This window comes from Passer domesticus, chromosome 12 (assembly GCF_036417665.1).
Source record: "Passer domesticus isolate bPasDom1 chromosome 12, bPasDom1.hap1, whole genome shotgun sequence".
In the NCBI taxonomy this organism is placed as follows: Eukaryota; Metazoa; Chordata; class Aves; order Passeriformes; family Passeridae; genus Passer; species Passer domesticus.
In genome coordinates, this window is record NC_087485.1 from 19,555,312 (window position 1) to 19,572,550 (window position 17,239).

Consider the following 17,239-nt stretch of genomic DNA (forward strand, 5'->3'; position numbering starts at 1 on the left):
ATGCTCTTCTGCATCCATTTCCATGTTCCACACCTTAATCTCTCCTGTCCTCCATCCAGGCTTTCAGTATCCTGCCGCTGTCAGGTGTGCTGCAGCCAGGAGAGAGCCAGGAGGTCTCCTTCACCTTCTCTGGCCCCTTCTACACCATCGCCCATGTCACAGCGCTGTGCCACGTGGAGAGAGGCCCCACCTACGAGGTGGTGCTGACCGGGGAGGCCTCATGCATCAGCTACTCCCTGAGCCTCCGGGAGATCAACTGTGGCTTACAGGTACCATGCATATTCCCCTCACAGCTCCTTGCCTTGGTGGGCTTCTGCCCACCTCGCTCCAGGGCTCCCTTCCCTTCCCAGCCCCTTTGTTGGCTCTGGGGCTTGGAAGTGCAACCTTTGAAAGACACATCTGGCATCCAAGCTGGCTTAAAATGGCCATCTCCAACCCTCTCCAAAATGCTGGGAATGCCTCTTTTTCAGGGTACCTAAGACTGCTTCCTGAGGAAGGCAGGGTCCCAGTGGGGATGCTCTGAGGGGCATGTCCCTGAGACATCCCTCTGCTGATCCACGTCTAAAGCCTGACCTCCAAAGAGATGCTCTTGTCTAAAGCTCTTGCTTAATCCACACAACAATCAAGGGAAGAGTCACTATATTTGGAGAGACTGTCCCAGAATAATCGCCACTTCACTCTTTTTCAGTTGAAAGCCCACAGATATTTCCAGCTACTGGCCCTGTCTGTGTTGCCCTGTGTGACTCCCGTGTTGCATCTGTGTTGCTTGCCAATACTTGCAGCAGGTGCCTTTTCTTCTGGAATGCCTCAGTGCTGTCTCTGTTTTTCCTGGCTGTTGGTGACCCCTCAAAGTGCAGAGGGCCTGTGTCCCCTGGTTCATTTATTACTGGCCCTCACATGGTTGTTTTCACCCCAATGTGTGCTGCAAAAGCTCCCTGGTGCTGTGCAGCTGCCCTGTGCCTGGGTGTTCCCCAGGTTCCCAAGGGCCCCTATCTCCTCCTTGGTCTCTGCTCCCAGGATGTGTCTGCTTTCAATCCCAGGAGAGAGGAAGGAGATTCCCAGCAGCAGGCCTGGGTGTGTAACTTCCCTCTCCTGTGTCTTCTCTCCAGATGTTTAATGAAATTCATCACAGCAATGTCACCCTGGCAAACACTGGCAAGATTGAATTCAGCTGGGTGCTAAACCCTAGCCCTGCAGACCAGCATCGGCCTGGTGTGTTTTTGGTCAACCCCACCACTGTAAGTAGCACAAGTGATTGACCCCAGCCCTGTGCCAGGTGGCCCAGGAGAGTTTTAAAGAGAAAAAAAAGCCGGGGGGGGGGGGGGGGGAGGGCGGGCGGCTGGGGGGGAGGGGAAAGGGGGAAAAGTCAGAGGGGAAAACCCCAAACCCAGCCATGAGAGAGACAGAGCTGTAAGCCTTTTCTGCTGGGGGCAGAGAAGGTCAAACAAGTGCTCTCCTGATAGACTCCCCCACGGTTTTGGCTGGTGGGTGGCTCTGCTGTCACAGGGCAGACACGGCGGGAGGCACAAGTGTGTTGGTCGCTGTCTGTCCCACTGTAAGGGGAGTAGAGGAGAACTCTTTTTGATAGATTTCTCAGATGAAAATAAGGCACAGACGCAGCGTTATATCTGAAAACTGTTTATTGATAAAGAAAGGGTATGGTCCCGACCAGAAGGGGATAGAAAAAAGAGCAGAGAGAGAAAATGAGAAACGGAGAGAGTAACGCGGGACAGGGACAAAGCGTTAGCGCTGGAGCCCTGGGGCGCTGTGTCGGGTCCTGCTCGGCAGATGGAGCAGCTGTGCTGCCAACCGCACCGAGCGTGTGTGCCCGCCGCGGCGGGCCGGGCTCGATCCGCCGGCAGCAGGGCCGGCTGTCCCGCGGGACGCGGCCGGGCCGGGCTCCATCCGCCGGCAGCAGGGCCGGCTGTCCCGCGGGACGCGGCCGGGCCGGGCTCCATCCGCCGGCAGCAGGGCCGGCTGTCCCGCGGGACGCGGCCGGGCCGGGCTCAGCAGCCGCGGGCTGTCACGGTCGGGGCGCGGCGGCTGCTCCCTCGGGGAAGCAGCGGAGCACTGGGTTGCCGTGGCGAGCGGTGTTAACTGCTTGTATATGCTAAGATTCCTCCCATAACTCAGCCCTTTTAGGAAGACGGGCAAAATTTTCCCGGCTTCGGGGTCTGCCCACCTCCAACTGGGTGGTCGCTTGCAGCTCCCCAGACACGGAGCCTGCCTGCATTTTCTCCTAGCCATCTCCTTTGCACGTGGGATTGTGTTAAGGCTCCCAGCACGTCTACAACCCCTACAGTAATTTTTCACCCCATGTCAGAAAGTGGATTTATAACATACGTTGTGGCATAGCTTAAAATTTAATTGGTTGCCCACAGTCACTCCGGGGACTCCGACGGCTGAGATCTCAGGTTGTGCAGGCACTGGAGTGTTTCTGAGGCTGTTACGCAGGCTGTGTGATCACATATCCCTTACACAGGCCTGCTGCTCCCTGCCTCCTCCAGCTTTGTTGCTGTGCAGCGGCTTTGTGGGGCAGTGAGTGGGACAGGGAACAGCGGGGCTGGACGAGCAGGGAGAAAAATTAGCAGCATCCCATCACTGTCCAAGCTTCTCAGTCCTGCGTGGGATGTCTTTGAGCCGAAGCAGCACTCCTGCCTTTGTGCCCTGCCTTGGGCACAAGGAAGGTAGAAGGTGACGCAGTGCTGGTCTCAACCCTGCTAGCTCCACAGAACCAGGCCAAGGAGTGTGCTGAATGTGAAAAACAGGGCCAGGAGACCAGCTCGTTTAAAGAGGCCTTTATTAAGAACAGTTCTTGGGTGGGGAACCCAAGGGGTCGCGCACACCGCCACTGCTCCCACAGGACGACGCTGAGGAGGAGGAGTGCAGCTTTGTCTCTCGGCAGAGCTGGGGCTTCCGTCCTCACAAGAGTCCTCAGGCGGGCAATGTTGGCTCATAGTCTAGGGGTGTCATCCAGACTGAGTACTCCTCAAGCCATGGTGACAGGACGGAATCCGGCTCTGTAAATGGTGGGTGATTCCCAGTGGCGCAGCCAGTTTAAAACCATTGTTTATGTGCTGGTTTGTTGTTTTTGAGAGAGTCCATACCAACAGCTCCTCATTAAATTCGGTCAGGGTGCAAGTCCCTCTGGGAGCAGAAGTGGTTCCCCACAGAAAGGGATACAAACACAGGGTAAGACAGTAACACTTAACAATGGCAAACAAAGGCAAATCTCAGAACTCCAACATTCTACATTCAACAACAGACTAACACTTCCAATTAAGATCCTATTAACTTCATCAACATTAACTAGCAATTGCCACTCTGAAAAAGAGCTCAGTGTTTCATTTCTCACACTGAATCCCAGTGTTTCATTTCTCACACTGAATCCCAAAAGTTTAATATCCAGGGTTCAGTTTAGCTGGGAGAGAAGCCTTTACAGCACTGGTGTGTAATCCAGCACAGGGGGAGGATGCAAGAATGAGGGAGAAACATCCTGTATGAGTTCCACACAGCCTTATTCTCTATTTCTGGCTGTGCAGGAATTTATATATGGGGTAGGTTCAATGGGAAGTACAAACCTTCAACCACTTGGGGCAGAACTGGGGAGGAATCCAAGATGGGGTTGCCAACCTTCTAACCAATATGGAGAACCAGCGGGAACCAACAAGCCAATGGGGCTTTGAAGGATATAAAGATGACAGGGTAGTCTCTGGAAAAGGGGATAGGTATGAGGAGTGATTGACAGCTGTGGGGAGGAGGAACATCAAGCATTCTGGGCAAAGAGGCTGGTTCAGGATAAGATGGACAGTGAAGGTGGGAGGACACAAGAATAAACCAACTGTATAGGGGGGAAACAGAACAAACCATTTGGAATAATAATATATAATAAAACACACTGCAACAAGAAGGTGTGAGAAACCAAGGCCACTCCTCAGTTAAAATTTAAATAAAATTTAATAGGAGACAACAGGGGACAAAGTCAGCAAAGCAGAAGTAACAGCGCTGGGTGCTTGGCTTGGGTGCTTAGCCAGAGGCACACACCAGTCAACACAGCAACACCCCTTATATACCCTGGGTATTGCATCAGCCTAATCCATATCTATAAATGCTTACGCATATTGAAATATTTTTACATAGTTCCTCCTCTGTCCCACCTTTTTGGAACATGTGCAGTTGTCCTAGTCCTGGTCATTTGTTACTTTTTGACACATTCAGCAGGTTTCCATTCCTTCATTGGTTAAATGTTAATAATACAACAACTCTTCAACATTGGTATCACAACACGACATTCACATTAAAAGAACTCTAAACTTTAGCAAAACGTCTTTTACAAAAGTCAACATTATAAAACACATAGTATTTACTGTAACAGTTGTGAAAGCCAACACTGTAACATGTTTATCATTTAGGTGATGTGGTCTGATGGTTTCTTCTAGATGAGAACCTCTCTCCTCAGCCTGTCTGTCCTCTGAGCCATCCCCATCAAACACTCTGATGCATTCCTTCCCTCTTCTCCCGTCCCTGCAGGGCTCCATTCCACCTGGCGAGAAGCAAGTGCTGGAATTCTCTTACATGCCAGGATTACCAGGAGCCTTCAGCAGGACTTACCAGCTTACAGTGGGTGACCTGGACCCGGAAAATATCTTCCTGAATGGAGAAGCGTTCTGTCCCATGATCAGTGTGAACCTGCCCTGGAACATCAAAGGTGGGCACTGCCTGTCTGCCCCCAGGAAGGGCCCCTCTGGTTTTGTTCCCTACCATATGCCCATAGGGCAGCTCATGCCCACCTTCACCAAGGCTGGAGGGTTGCAGGACTCCCAGACCAAGTCAAGCCCTCTTCGTGAGTCTTGAGCAGAGGATCCCATGTGGGCTTTGTCCCAGGAACCATCCTGCAGAGCTTGCCAGCACATCTGGCAGGGTCCTGAGGGATGATGGCTAGACTGAAAGGCTTGGGAAAGCCGTAAGAGAGGCTGGCAGGGCTTCTGGCAGGGTTGGATTTGTGTGACATTGCAGGGGATGAGATGCTCCTCTGTGGGGAGGGAAATAGATGGGAATGAACATGAGGATTCAGAGAGGAGCAGCAGCATCCACTTTCCATAGATGGTTTGAGGGAAACCACCATAAATGGTTTGGAAGAAACCAGTGTTGGGAGGCAGGGACTTCCCAGCTTAAATGGGACTGGCACTTTGATAATACTTCTCTTTGTGGATGTTTTCTTCCTTCAGGAAATGAAAAATATGAGAAGCCTCTGACACAGTTCGTAAAACCCCTGCAACAAGACAGTCAGAGGAATAAATCAGGTGTTCTCAAGAAGACTCAGAACCCGAAAACTGAGACCTTGACATCTCAGACGCTGCTGACTCAGACCCCAAAAACTCAGACTCCAAAGAGTCCGATTCTGAAGACTCGGAACCCGAAGCCCCCTGTGCCTGACTCTGGCATTGCAGTAAGAACAGCTGCAGCCCTGTTTGGCAGATGCCACCCTCTCCATGTCACCTGAGCTCCTTGCAGCCCATAGTAGCTCCCCAGTGCCCTGATAGCACCTGGGACCTCCCTGCCCACTTAGAACCATGTGTCACCTCAGCATTGCTCCTAGGGCTGCCACACTGGTCATGGTCTCTTCTGGGGCTGCACCAGCTTCCTGGCTACCCCAGAGAGAGATCCTGAAGGCTGTGCTCCAGAGATGGAGTTGATGGCACTTTGAAGGAGATGCAGGTCATTGCTGGGGAGTTTGTTGGTCCCAAGCCAAGCCCTGCCAGATTTACAGACCTGAACAGCAAACAGCAGCTGCCTGATTGTGCCCTGGGGCTGTGCTGGTGGTACTCATCTCCAAGAGGCACCAACTTGGTCCCAGTTCCCTTTCAAGACAGTTTTTGTCCAAGCTGCCTTGGTACTGGCTGAGGGCAGGCAAGTATCTGGAGCTCTGGAAGGTTCCTGGCTTGTCTGTCTGCCTGGCCAGAGCAGCTTTGCTAACAGTGTCTGGGCAGGCAAAGATGCTGGAGTTACTTCCCTGGTGGAGATGAGGTCCTGGCTAAGAGAGCAGGAGGTGTCACAGACACTGAGCAGCCAGACAGGAGGACCCCACATGCCCTCTCAACAAGAGCAGGGGGGGATCCTTTCTCAGGTGCAAGCTGGGCCTTGGGAAGGACCTTTGCTAACCAGCCACTGTCTTCCCTTTCCTCAGCCAGACACTCAGCTGCATATAAACACAGTGAGGATGCTGATAGAGAAGGCTGCTCTGGAGCTGCAGGAAAAGCTCACATCCCATCCCCCAAAGAGCACGTTCCCTGACAAGGAGCTGTGCCAGAGTCTTGTCAAGTGAGTAGGGACTCCCATCCCCATCTCCAGGTGCCCCGTGGGGAACACCCAGCCATGTCCCCTTCTCCTGAGAGCTCCTTGTGTCTGCAGAGCTGGGAATAGCCTGGACTCCAGAAGGGGTCTGGTCCTGGTGGCTGTGACACGCTACATGTGAGCAGCAGAGTGTCCTCCCTTCCCTGGCACCACACTGAGCCTTGGCGGGCTCAGCTCCCCACAGGTGTGGGGTTCTGTCCCTACAGCTGAGAGGACTCAGTGCACACCTTCAAGCCCTTCCAGACAGCATAAATGCTGTCCCCACTGCCTAGCTCTGAAAGAGACAACTCCCAGCTGATGTCTTGGGAGCACACTAAACAAAAGGAGAATGGAACTGCACATGTCAGCAAGCCCTTTAAAACCCAAAATCAGATGGCTTGAACCCTGGTGGGGTGGCAGGGCTTTTCCAGGTAACTGTCCATCTCTTTGCACCATCATGACACAGCACAAGCACGGGAGCTTCAATTCAGGAAGAAGATGCTCTGCAGAACAGCTCATGTGATCTGGTTGCAGAGCAATGAAGATTTCCTGCGCAGGCAAATCTTGTTCCTAGGCCCCAAAGCAGTTTCAGGCTCAGGCTGCACACCAGGCTAAGCAGTTTCATTGAGACCAATGTGGGCCCAGTGTACTCACTTACACTGGGTTTCCATGGCAGAGGAGCTGTGGCCAGTGTCCATTTTAAACTAATTTTATTTTCAGGTACTGTTAATAACTGAAACAACCTAGGACCTGCACTCTTTCTGACTTCCCAAAGTCATTGCCACGTGGTCAGGCCATGGGTTTCATGGGTTTGAGCTGAGTTTTTACAGCAGTGAACAAAGAAATAGCCACTGTATCTGTACCCTCCATCCACTTGGATGCATAGCCAGGCTGTGTTTTAAGGACTGTCCTTAATCCTCCTTGCAGAGTTGAGCTGCCTGAGTATGTCCTGGACATGGGCATTGTCCGTAAGGGTTACACTGTGAAAAGCGCTCTAGAGATCACCAACCCTGGGCAGATCCCAGTGTCCTTCCAGGTTGATCTATCTGTCCTGCAGGACACAGGTAAGCAGTGCTGGAGACACTTCCTGTGGGCTTGAAGGAATTGTCTCAGACAGATTAGCTTAAACCACTGAACTTGGGGAGATTTTTGAGCTTTTTCTTCTCAGTGCCCCTGCTAGGAGCTTTAGAGGCAGAACTCTCCTGGCCAGCTATGCCCAGGGACCTGGCCTGCCTGTGACTGCCCTAATGCTTCAGTGCAGAGGCCAGATGGGCTCATCACCCTGGTCACCTCTCAGCATCTTCTGCCCTTGGCTCCCACGAGCATCTAGTTTCCTTGGGCACTCTGTGGGCTTGTTTTGCCAACCAGCAGGGCCTGCTGTGTTTTCAAAGTGCTTTGTTTGGAGTTCACACTGTCACAGCACTTGCATTCAGCGTTTATTGAGGAAGCAGCCTGTGAGATCCTCTGGTGGATCAAAAGAGGCTTCCAAAAGAGGCCTTGAGGCAAAGCTGTGGTTCCATCACACAGTGGCTCACTGTGTCTGAGGGGTGTTCAGGTGCACTCTTAAATTGTTGTCCAGGTCACAGCACGACGTACGGCTTTTCCCAGGCCTCTCAGCCAGGACGCCTGTAAGGCCTTAACATGCTTATGGCACATTTTGTGTTTCTCATGCATCTCAGCTGCTTTGTGTTCATCTCTTCAAGGTTTCAGCATGGACCTGGACAAGGTGCAGGGCCTGCCCCACAGCTACACCAAGATGTTTGATGTGCGCTTTGAAAGTGCCCGGCAGCCACGTGGTATCGTGGAAGTGGTGCTGCCCATAAAGGTACCACAGCTGTTGGGGCAGGCAGCAGGCTGGGCACAGCAGCAGATGTCACCTGCACCCTCTGCTGAGTTCTCTGTCCTTCTCCAGGTGACAAAAGGCCCCACATATAACATCCGTCTCCGTGCCACTGTGTCTGAACTGTCACTCGAGCTCTCCAAGAACACTCTGCAGTTCTCTACTATCGTCGTTGGGCAGTGCAAGGTTGAGACAGTCCGGCTCTACAACTGGTTCCGAGTACCCTGCAAATGGTGCATCAAGCCTGTTCCGAAGGTAAAGCACAGGCCACGTTGAACACGTAACTTCTGGGCTGGGTTTTCTTTATGACTCTTGCCCTTTCTGCTCCTGTGGCTGCCTGAGCACTTGGGTCTACAGTGTGTTTGAGGAAGCTTCTGAGAGTCTAGATCAAGGCTGGTTTGCCTGGACCTGTTCCATTAGCTGATGCTTTGCTTTTCTGCCATTTTCACCCATTCCTCCTCCTCTGAGGACAATAGTTCCCTATCTGCCTGCCCTGTCTACAGGTTTTCCCTCCAGCTCTACGCTATTGGGGCCACGCTTGGTTTGGCTGTGGGTGCTCTCAGCACTGTATCAGTGTCTCAGAGCATGAAGAGACCTCACACGATTGGTTTCTGTTCCCAGAACAATCAGCACAAATACATGACACCAGCCTTACGTCAGAAGTGGCAGGTGCTGGAGGATGAACCCTGTCCCTTTGAAGTGAAGCCCTCCAAAGGAACCCTGCCTGCAGGAAGTTGGCAGAATCTGCAAATCCAATTTACACCCAAGGAGGAGGTGAGATTGGCAGGTGTCAGCCCAGGAGGCCTGTCAGGGCTATCTGGAAATGAGGGCCTGGTGCATAGAGTGTGGTAGGAGCTCTGCCTTCACAGGGAGCTTTCTGCAAGCCCCGTACTCGGCGTGGCTCAGTTCACCCCACAGAGCACTCCCATGAGATGTGCTTTGAAAAGCCCACAGGGAGCTTGCACAGAGAGCATCAGGGCTCTGAGGCTGCCTCTCAGCACATGTGGGGGATGTGCCCAATTCCCCTCAGCCTCCCCCCTGCCTGGCTGTGTCTGCAGCTGTGACACTCGGTGCAGAGCAGCTGCCCACTCGCAGAGGATAATCCTGGAATGGTCATCCTGCTGCAGGACTGACAGACCACACAGCCACCACACAGCTTCCTGGGCACGGCAGGACAGTCACTTGTACGGTGTGCTGGCAGCAGTCCCTGGAGCTCTGGCCTGCCTGCACATTCCCATGCAGCTGGGGATTCACCTTAAAGGACAGAGCATTCCCAAAAGTAGTTTGCCTGTGGCTGCTGGATCTCGGAAACTGACAGCGTGTGCCAGCATGGACACAAGTGCTTCTGTGCCCGCACACAGTCCCAGGGATCTTTTCATTGCTCAAGAAATGTAACCATCTTGTGTCTGGCTTGGACCAGAGCCAAACACGTGGCAGAGAAGATGACCCTTATTTCTGGCCAGCAAGAGCTCCTTTGCCTCTCCTGGAGCTGGTGTTTGCCTGATGCAGCAGTGCCAGGACTGTGTCTGGACACTGTAACCCCGAGGGCCCTTCCCATGAGCACTGCACTCCTGCATGACTAGGTGAAAATGCCTGACAGTCCATTGTACATCCATCTGATACCAAATACCCAGTTACAGTGCACACCAGGATTCATCCCAGTTACTCAGACCCAGACTACTACAGCCACTGTAGTCCCTAGCATAAGTAAATATCTGGTTTCCCTTCACCTTGGAGGGACTGATAACACCCTGACCTTGGGGCAAGCATTGTTGTATTGGGGGTCCTGTCACCTGGGACTTCATGGATGAGTTTTCTGCACTTTCCTCTTTTCAGAAGTCTTACAAGAATGAGCTGGAGCTTAGCATTTGTGGGAGCAGCAATCGCTTAAAGCTGCACCTCTCAGGACAAGGTCTGCAGCCACGGTTGGAGTTCAGCCCCCCAGCACTAAAGATGGGATGGGTGCTGGTGGACAGTGATGGTGTGGAGGCCACAGTGCGGGTGAAGAATCCATGCAACTTCCCCATTGAGTTTTACTCCCTGGATTTTGATGAGCAGTACCTTGAGGAGGAGAAGGTGAGAAGGCAGATCTGATGCCCATGTACATGCTGTCCAAGCTTCACAGCACTCCAGCATTCCCAGGCTTGTGCCAGGGAGGTGGAGGCAATCCCCAGGGCAAAGCCAGCTCTGCTGACATGCTGTGGGAGGACCTAAACTAAATAGTTTGTGTTGTTGGGAGGAAGGGAGGAGACAGAAAATGGGTTTGTTGAGTCTGTGCAATGAAAGGCAAGAAAAGGAATCTTGCATATGGTTTCTCTTCCCTACCCACACAGATCCTGCGGATGGCAGTGGGGTCTGAGTACCAAAAGAGCTTTTTTATGCCTCCACGTGCCGTGGGTGAGACGCTGCCCCCAGAGGTGCTGGAGGACTATGAAGCACAGAAGAGGCTGATGGCTCAACAGACAGAGCTCAAGACAATGGCAGAAGCCAAGGCCAGGGCTGAGGCTGAGGCCAAGGCCAAGGCCATGGGCAAGGCAGCAGCAGGTCAGTAAAACAGTGAGGGTTTGGCAGTGTCTGTTTTGCCTGTGGTAACAGCAGGGACTCCAGCCCCTACACCGTGAACTCTCTGTCACCTTGCTCTCCAGGGAAAGCCCATGCTTTTAGCAGCTGCCTGTTCCCCAGCTTGGTGGAGGAACTCTTGGCTGAAGGGCTGTGGCATCCTCTTCCAATCCTGAGTGTAGCCAAAGCAAGTTCCTATCTGCCTGCCATAGACTGGGGAAATAATCCGGGTATTCCCTTGTGTCCCTTAGCCATAAAGACTAGGATTGGATGAGTTCTTCAGCCAGTAGGACCAGGTCTAATATCACTGACTCTTTTATATTTGCACCCTCCTAGCAACAAAAGAACAAGCTCATGTTGCTTTCACCAAGTCTCTTTTCCTGGGATCTGAGGGGATGGGAAGGATGGTGAGGATCAAATGTGGTCAGGAGTCTGACTCTTCCCCCTGGTTTTGCACTGCAGCATACAGAACTGTCACATTCTGTCCCGAGTCCTTGGTGAAAATGACTGGGAATCCTATCTCTCGGGCTGTCATGCGCCACCTGGGCATTGACCCATCTTCAGGGAGGTGTGAAGCGCAGCAGCACCGAGGGATTGTTGTCATTGTCCACGGGCCACCCCGGGCAGGTACGTGAGCTGCAGCCCAGGGCTGCAGGGAGAGGGGCAAGCAGGAGGACCACATCCTGGTGGGTCGTGGTGCTTAAGGCAAAGTCCTCAGCTGAACAGGAGGTGGAGATGATCCTCTTGGCTCTAGAATTCAGAGCTTGTACCCATGCTGCAACTGCCTCCCCCATGACCTCCCCTGGAGGGACACTTCCTCTCCTACTGTCCTTTTAACATTGAAATCTTGTTGGAGGTTTTTCCAGGGCCTGGCCCTGCAGTGCCTCCTGTGCCAGTGTCACCAAGCAGTCCTCCTCTCTCTCGCAGGAAAGACAGAGGTAGCAGCAGGCCTATGTCAGTATTACAATGCTGCTTACATGTCCATTGACACCGTGGTGAAAGAGGCCATGGCCAACAACCGGAGCCCAGCAGGGCTCTGTGCCTGGGAGCTCTGCACCAAGGCTGCCATGGAGCTGAAAGACAAAGACAGAGGTGATGCTGGTAAGGATCCAGAGCCAGTGCTTGAGAAACCCACCTTGACTGTCCACTTCTGCTTACTCAGAGCAGCTGGTTTTCAGTCCTTGAGTCTCTTAGGGAACATGGGTGAAGTGCATCACTGGCTTGTCTAAAAAAAATAAATTCAATTTTAAGGGCTCAGTCAGGGGTTGTTTTATAGCCCCCTTTGTTGCCATTCTTGGAACACGTTCATTTTTCTAGGGGTGATGAAGCATGCCTGTCTCTTTCCCAAATATTTTATATTTCCTCAAAGCTGAATTGAGATTGCTCCTCATGGGCAGCAGGCAGATCTGCTTCCCCCTTTAACAAGGAAAAAGCCTTCTGAAGTGGCTCATTAAGGACAGGAAGAATATAAGTGTAACCTCACAAACAAGAGGAAAGGAAGGACAGCCTCCCAAAGGCATTTCCAATGAGAGACATGCTCCAGATGAGCTCTTTTCTCCAGAGATTTACCTATGCCTACTGTCAGGTTACACAGCTCGTTGGGCTGTTCTCCATGTGAGAATGGAGACAGTTATGAAACTTCCTGGGCAGTTGGTACCCTGAGCTCTGCAGGGTGAGGCCAGACCTGGCTCGGTGCAGGGGGAAGTTTTGCATCGCTCAGTTTTGAACCTGGCTGGGTTGGGAGCTGTGGAAGGAAGAAGAGTCTGGGTCCCTGCTGGGGTTTTCCCACATGGAGGATTTAGCTTCAGTGGAGACAGGTGATGCAAGTGGAGCAGGGCTGCAGGTCTCCACATGAGAATGCTGGATAGGGAAGCAGTGTATGGAAACAATGCTCCTGGAGGACGAATCTTTGGCTTGATCTGCAGGGGAACCGCTGTGCGAGCAGCGTCACCTGCATGCACAGTTGTTAGGAGGGACATGGTGCTGTCTTTAAAATCAAGTATGGGATGGCATACTTTTACCTGCTGGTAAGAGAAGCAGGGAGGGAGCTGCTACTGGGAAACAGTGCTGCCAGTGCCCAGCAGACTGGGGGAAAAGTGTCCAGTTCCTTCCAGGGCCCAAGGTTGTGCCCATTGCAGGGAAAGGTGCTTACTTGCTTTACAAAGCCCCCCTCAACCATCTGTCCCCTGTGCAGGTAAAAAGCCTCAGCTCACTGCTCAGACCAAGAATAAACAAGCCTCTGGGGAAAAAATCAACCAGAAGTATGCCAAAGGCAAGAACCCTCCAGCACAAAAGAAGGAACCAGCCAGCAAACCCAAGATAAAGGACACAAGGGTAAACATGATCCACCCTGGCTGATGCCTGGGACCTTTGCATTGTCTTTGAGATGAGCAGGGGCTGCTTACAGTGGAGGCTCTGTGCCAGCCAGGAGCTGGTACATGGGTCCATAGTGCCATGACTTGGGCTGGGAATGTGCTCTGGCAGACAGCTCCTCTGGTTCTTAGTGGTTTGCTGGCAAAGTGCAGTCCTGGCTAGTGTGGCTGCAGGCAGTGAGCAAAATGCTGGCAGGCTGCACTGGGGCTTGCAAACTTGGGTGTCTGCTGGCCAAGGGATGGGCCCTCCAGGACCATCCCCTGGAGCCCCCAGCCTGCACTGCAGGGTTGTTCTAGTCTCCACTAGTGAGGAGCCCCAGCTCCAAGCCCAGCAATGGGAGTTGTTCAGGGCTTTCCACCATGGTTTCTTTTCCTTACAATGGTTCACACTACAGTTCACAGTTTCCACTGCTCCTGCACCGCAGCAGCTGAACATCATCAGCAGTCATGGGAAAGAGCTGAACTGCTTGAGCTGTGTGCTGCCTGAGGACCTGCTGGTGGACATGCTCAGTGAGAGGCTGAAGGTGTGTGGGGTGGGGGAAAAGGAGACATTCCTGCTCTGGAGAGATAGGCACTGAGGTACGACTCAGAGAGGAGGAGGAGGATGTCTGTACATGCTACTGGGGGATCCTGGACTGTGTGCAGGGAACCTAGGGGGAAGCTGCAGCTGCCCTTAGCTGGCAGAGCCTAAGGACACATCCAGGCTGCTCTTAGCTACTGCACTTGGAACAAGGATAGCTGGTGCCATCTGGGTTTACTGTGCAGATGCCAGCCCCCTGTGTGCAATGGCTGGCTTACTCTTCCCTTTATTCACAGCGTAAAGACTGCTCCAAGGGAGTGGTCTTTGATGGCTTGGAGAGCCTCTTTGCAGGCAGCCTGGAATCTTCTCTGCTCTGCATACTCAAAGCTGTCAAGAATTGTCATCATATTTACATGGTGAACCTGCATCAGGATTATGCTTCTTGGAAAGCCAAGGAAGAAGCTGAAAGAAGTAGGAAGGAAGCTGAAAGAGAGAAGGAAGGTGAGATGTCTCCTCTCAAATCTTCTCTCTCAAGCCCTCAGCCTTATCTCTGTGTATCTGGGTTTGCAGCAGAGCTTATAAGAAATGTTTAATTTATTAATCTTTTTACCTTCTGCCTCAGTGTAACTAGCACTCATCTCAGAGTTACAGGAGATCTGAGGTTTAAAGATTCACCTTAATCTCTAGCATTAAATCTTGGGCACAAGTGTCAGCTGCTGTAACTCAGTGACAAACGACTGTCCTCAGGCTTGGTGCACTTAAGCCAGGCAAAGCCCAGGAACCACACTGCCCAGCCATAGTTTGGGGGATTGTCTGAATTTTGGAGCAGGGATATGAGCTCCCCAATATCCCTGATATAATAGACTGGGTCGGGAAAAGCTGTGAATCCTTGCAGCTGACCCAGAGCACCCAGCTCTGCTTGCAGTCACTCATTGTTTCTCCTCTGGTTCGTGCCAAAGAACTGCAGCAGGGAAAAGCTATGCAGAGGAACACGGAGAATGTCTTGCAAAAGGATGAGGACGAGTATGATGCTCTCCCTGAGGAGAAGAAAGCAGAAGTGGATAAAATATTACTGGAAAGGAAGAGTATACAGACAGAGGGGTGAGTAAGCCTTCCATGGGTTACTGCTCAGGGTATTGTCCCTGGAGGGTTTCCCTGCTCCAAGGACTTTGAGCTCAGAGGTATTTGATAGCAAAGGCCAGAAGCAACACAACAATGGCCACTGTCTTATCTCCCTGGCTCCCAAGAGAGGAAGGACCTTCTTCTGTTGAGACAGTACACCATCTTCTCTCTTTTAATGGTGAGCCCTCCCAGCTTAGATGCTGTCTGCAGGGAGCTGGGCTCTGGGCTTGCCTTGGCACTGCCTGTAGAAGTCTCTTCAAGTCCATGATGTTGATTTGCTCCTTCTTCATCATCTCCCTTCTTCACCAATACAGTGGGATTGTGGTATGGGCAGGTGTGAGGCACAGACCAAACCTTGGTTTGGGTCCTGGTGCTGCCACAGTTGAAGTCCGTGCAATGCTGATCTGCCAGGGTTCTCCTTATGGTGGGACAGCAGCCATAAAAGCTCCTGTCCTTGAGGCTCCCCTTCAGCTGCAGCAGTAGGCAAGCTCTGCTCCAGCAGGGCAGCCCAGCTCAGGACTCACAGGAAACGTGTGGAGCTGGGAGGGGAGGCTGCTTAAAGCAAGCCTGTGCATCAGGACTCCTTTCAGCCCAGGCTCAGGTTGGTTTCATGGGGAAGAGATGGATGAGGCTGCTTCAAATTGTTTCCATGGCAGACAGCACTAGTTTGCTTGGTCACAGCTGGGTTCCAGCAGGAAATCTGGCTGACAAGAGCCTGTCTTGCAGGAGAGGAGTTCCTGCAGCCTTTGCTTTCTGACTGATAGGATTATTCTCATTAAGGAGCAGCCTATGCCCACAGAGAAGGGGGCTGAATGAGCTGAGTGAGAATTGTAGTAGCAATAAGCAGATGTTAGCAATCTGTGATCTGCTTTAAACTGTGAAATCAAGAGATGAAGAGTGTTTTCAGGCATCAGTGCAGAGAGCTGGTGGATCAGCCTTTGGCAATGGGCTGGAGGTGTCTGGGTGTGCCTTAAGAGAGAGGTTGCATAGTCAAGACCTTATGGTGGCAGGGCTTAGGTTTGGCTGGTCCTGGAGGTCCCCTTCCACCAATCCACTCACTTGGTACGTTTGCAACCTCCGTGGGTTGAGGAAAATCCACAAAAATGGTCTCATGATTCTGCCTGACCTCAGGATCAAGGAATGAAGTGGAGGGCCAGCCAGGACTAGTGAGCCCAAATTTCTCATGGTGACTCTCAGCGATGATTTCTATTTTGTTTGCTGAAGGGAGCCGAAGCGGTTTTCTGAAAAGCTTGAGGAGAAGGCAAAAGCCTTAGAGGAGGAAGAGAGGCAGAAGGAGGAAGAGAAGCAGAAGAAGGAAAAGAAGGGTGTCTCCTTGGGGAAGCAGCCTGCAAAACAAGAGAAGAGGAAAACCAAGGCCTCAGAGAAGAAGGAAACCAAAGCCCCAGAGAGGAAAGAAAGCAAAATGCCAGAGAGGAAGGAAACCAAATCCCAAGAGAAGAAGGAAACCAAAATCCCAGAGAAGAAGGAAACCAAATCCCAAGAAAATAAGGAAACCAGATCCTCAGAGAGGAAGGAAACCAAAATCCCAAAGAAGGAGGAAACTAAAACCACAGAAAAGGGGGAAACTAAAGCCCCAGAGAAGAGGGAACCCAAAGCTCCAAAGAAGGGGGAAACAAAAGCCCCAGAGAAGGGGGAACCCAACACCCCAGAGAAAGGGGAAACTAAAAGTCCAGAGAAGAGGGAAACCAAAGCCCCAGAGAAAGGGGAAACAAAAGCCCCAGAGAAGGGGGAACCCAACGCCCCAGAGAAAGGGGAAACTAAAAGTCCAGAGAAGAGGGAAACCAAAGCCCCAGAGAAGGGGGAAACAAAAGCCCCAGAGCAAGGGGAAGCCAAAATCCCAGAGAACCCAGCTGAGATGGAGAAGAACTTGATCCTGAGGTTTCAGAACTATGAGTCATCGCAGCAGGACATCACACAGATTTTCTCTTACTGGGACAGGGTTCAGGGTACCGTGCAGTTACCTGTGATCCAAAAGGGAAACAAGTCCCAGCCTTCTGCGGAAAACAAAGATCAGAAGACCAGTAAGCCTCAGGAGAAGCCTGAACACGAACATGGAGGCCAAAGGAGTCTTCAGTTACGTCTGCTGGGGACTCAAAGCAAAGTTGCAGAAGGGGCATTCAGAGACGAGAATGTTGGGGTGCCATGCCTGGACATCCAGGTCACAGATCCGAAGGCCATGATTAAGGAGATCCTGAGGGATGGGAAACTGCCAACGGAAGACCAGGTAACACGCTGCAAGGCTCAGATCTTGAGCTTGCCATGGTCATGGGCCCTGGAGCACTGTGTCCCCCCAGGTGATAATGGCACAGAGCCTTGTCCAGGCCCCTGATGATGTTCCACAATGACTCTGTAGCATCTATGTGAATGGGGAGGTTATCACCATCCCTCAGATGGGCAGAAAGTGGGAATGCTCTGTGTACAAGTATCCCATCTGTTCAGAGTCTCCCAGCCTGGAAATCGTTATAAATGGTC

The 17,239-nt window shown here is 52.1% G+C and overlaps 1 protein-coding gene and 1 pseudogene across 5 annotated transcripts in view; both read left to right on the forward strand.

Annotated features, from left to right (window-relative positions):
* The window catches only part of LOC135279718 (peroxisomal coenzyme A diphosphatase NUDT7-like), a 211,461-nt pseudogene that overhangs the window by 146,681 nt on the left and 47,541 nt on the right, over window positions 1-17,239 (forward strand).
* LOC135279544 (hydrocephalus-inducing protein-like) overlaps window positions 1-17,239 on the forward strand; it is a 73,460-nt gene that overhangs the window by 38,927 nt on the left and 17,294 nt on the right. For all 5 annotated transcript variants that reach the window (XR_010346762.1, XM_064386991.1, XM_064386993.1 and 2 more), the window contains 18 exons: window positions 60-269; window positions 1,110-1,238; window positions 4,531-4,708; window positions 5,229-5,449; window positions 6,188-6,321; window positions 7,261-7,397; window positions 8,037-8,158; window positions 8,246-8,428; window positions 8,795-8,947; window positions 10,010-10,249; window positions 10,507-10,717; window positions 11,195-11,359; window positions 11,660-11,833; window positions 12,927-13,066; window positions 13,500-13,628; window positions 13,921-14,125; window positions 14,584-14,725; window positions 15,971-16,991. Coding sequence is in view for 4 of the 5 variants with exons in the window: in XM_064386991.1 (XP_064243061.1) it covers window positions 60-269; window positions 1,110-1,238; window positions 4,531-4,708; window positions 5,229-5,449; window positions 6,188-6,321; window positions 7,261-7,397; window positions 8,037-8,158; window positions 8,246-8,428; window positions 8,795-8,947; window positions 10,010-10,249; window positions 10,507-10,717; window positions 11,195-11,359; window positions 11,660-11,833; window positions 12,927-13,066; window positions 13,500-13,628; window positions 13,921-14,125; window positions 14,584-14,725; window positions 15,971-16,991 (3,894 nt within the window). In the remaining variant the exon portion in view is untranslated. The remainder of the gene's footprint in view (window positions 1-59; window positions 270-1,109; window positions 1,239-4,530; window positions 4,709-5,228; window positions 5,450-6,187; window positions 6,322-7,260; window positions 7,398-8,036; window positions 8,159-8,245; window positions 8,429-8,794; window positions 8,948-10,009; window positions 10,250-10,506; window positions 10,718-11,194; window positions 11,360-11,659; window positions 11,834-12,926; window positions 13,067-13,499; window positions 13,629-13,920; window positions 14,126-14,583; window positions 14,726-15,970; window positions 16,992-17,239) is intronic.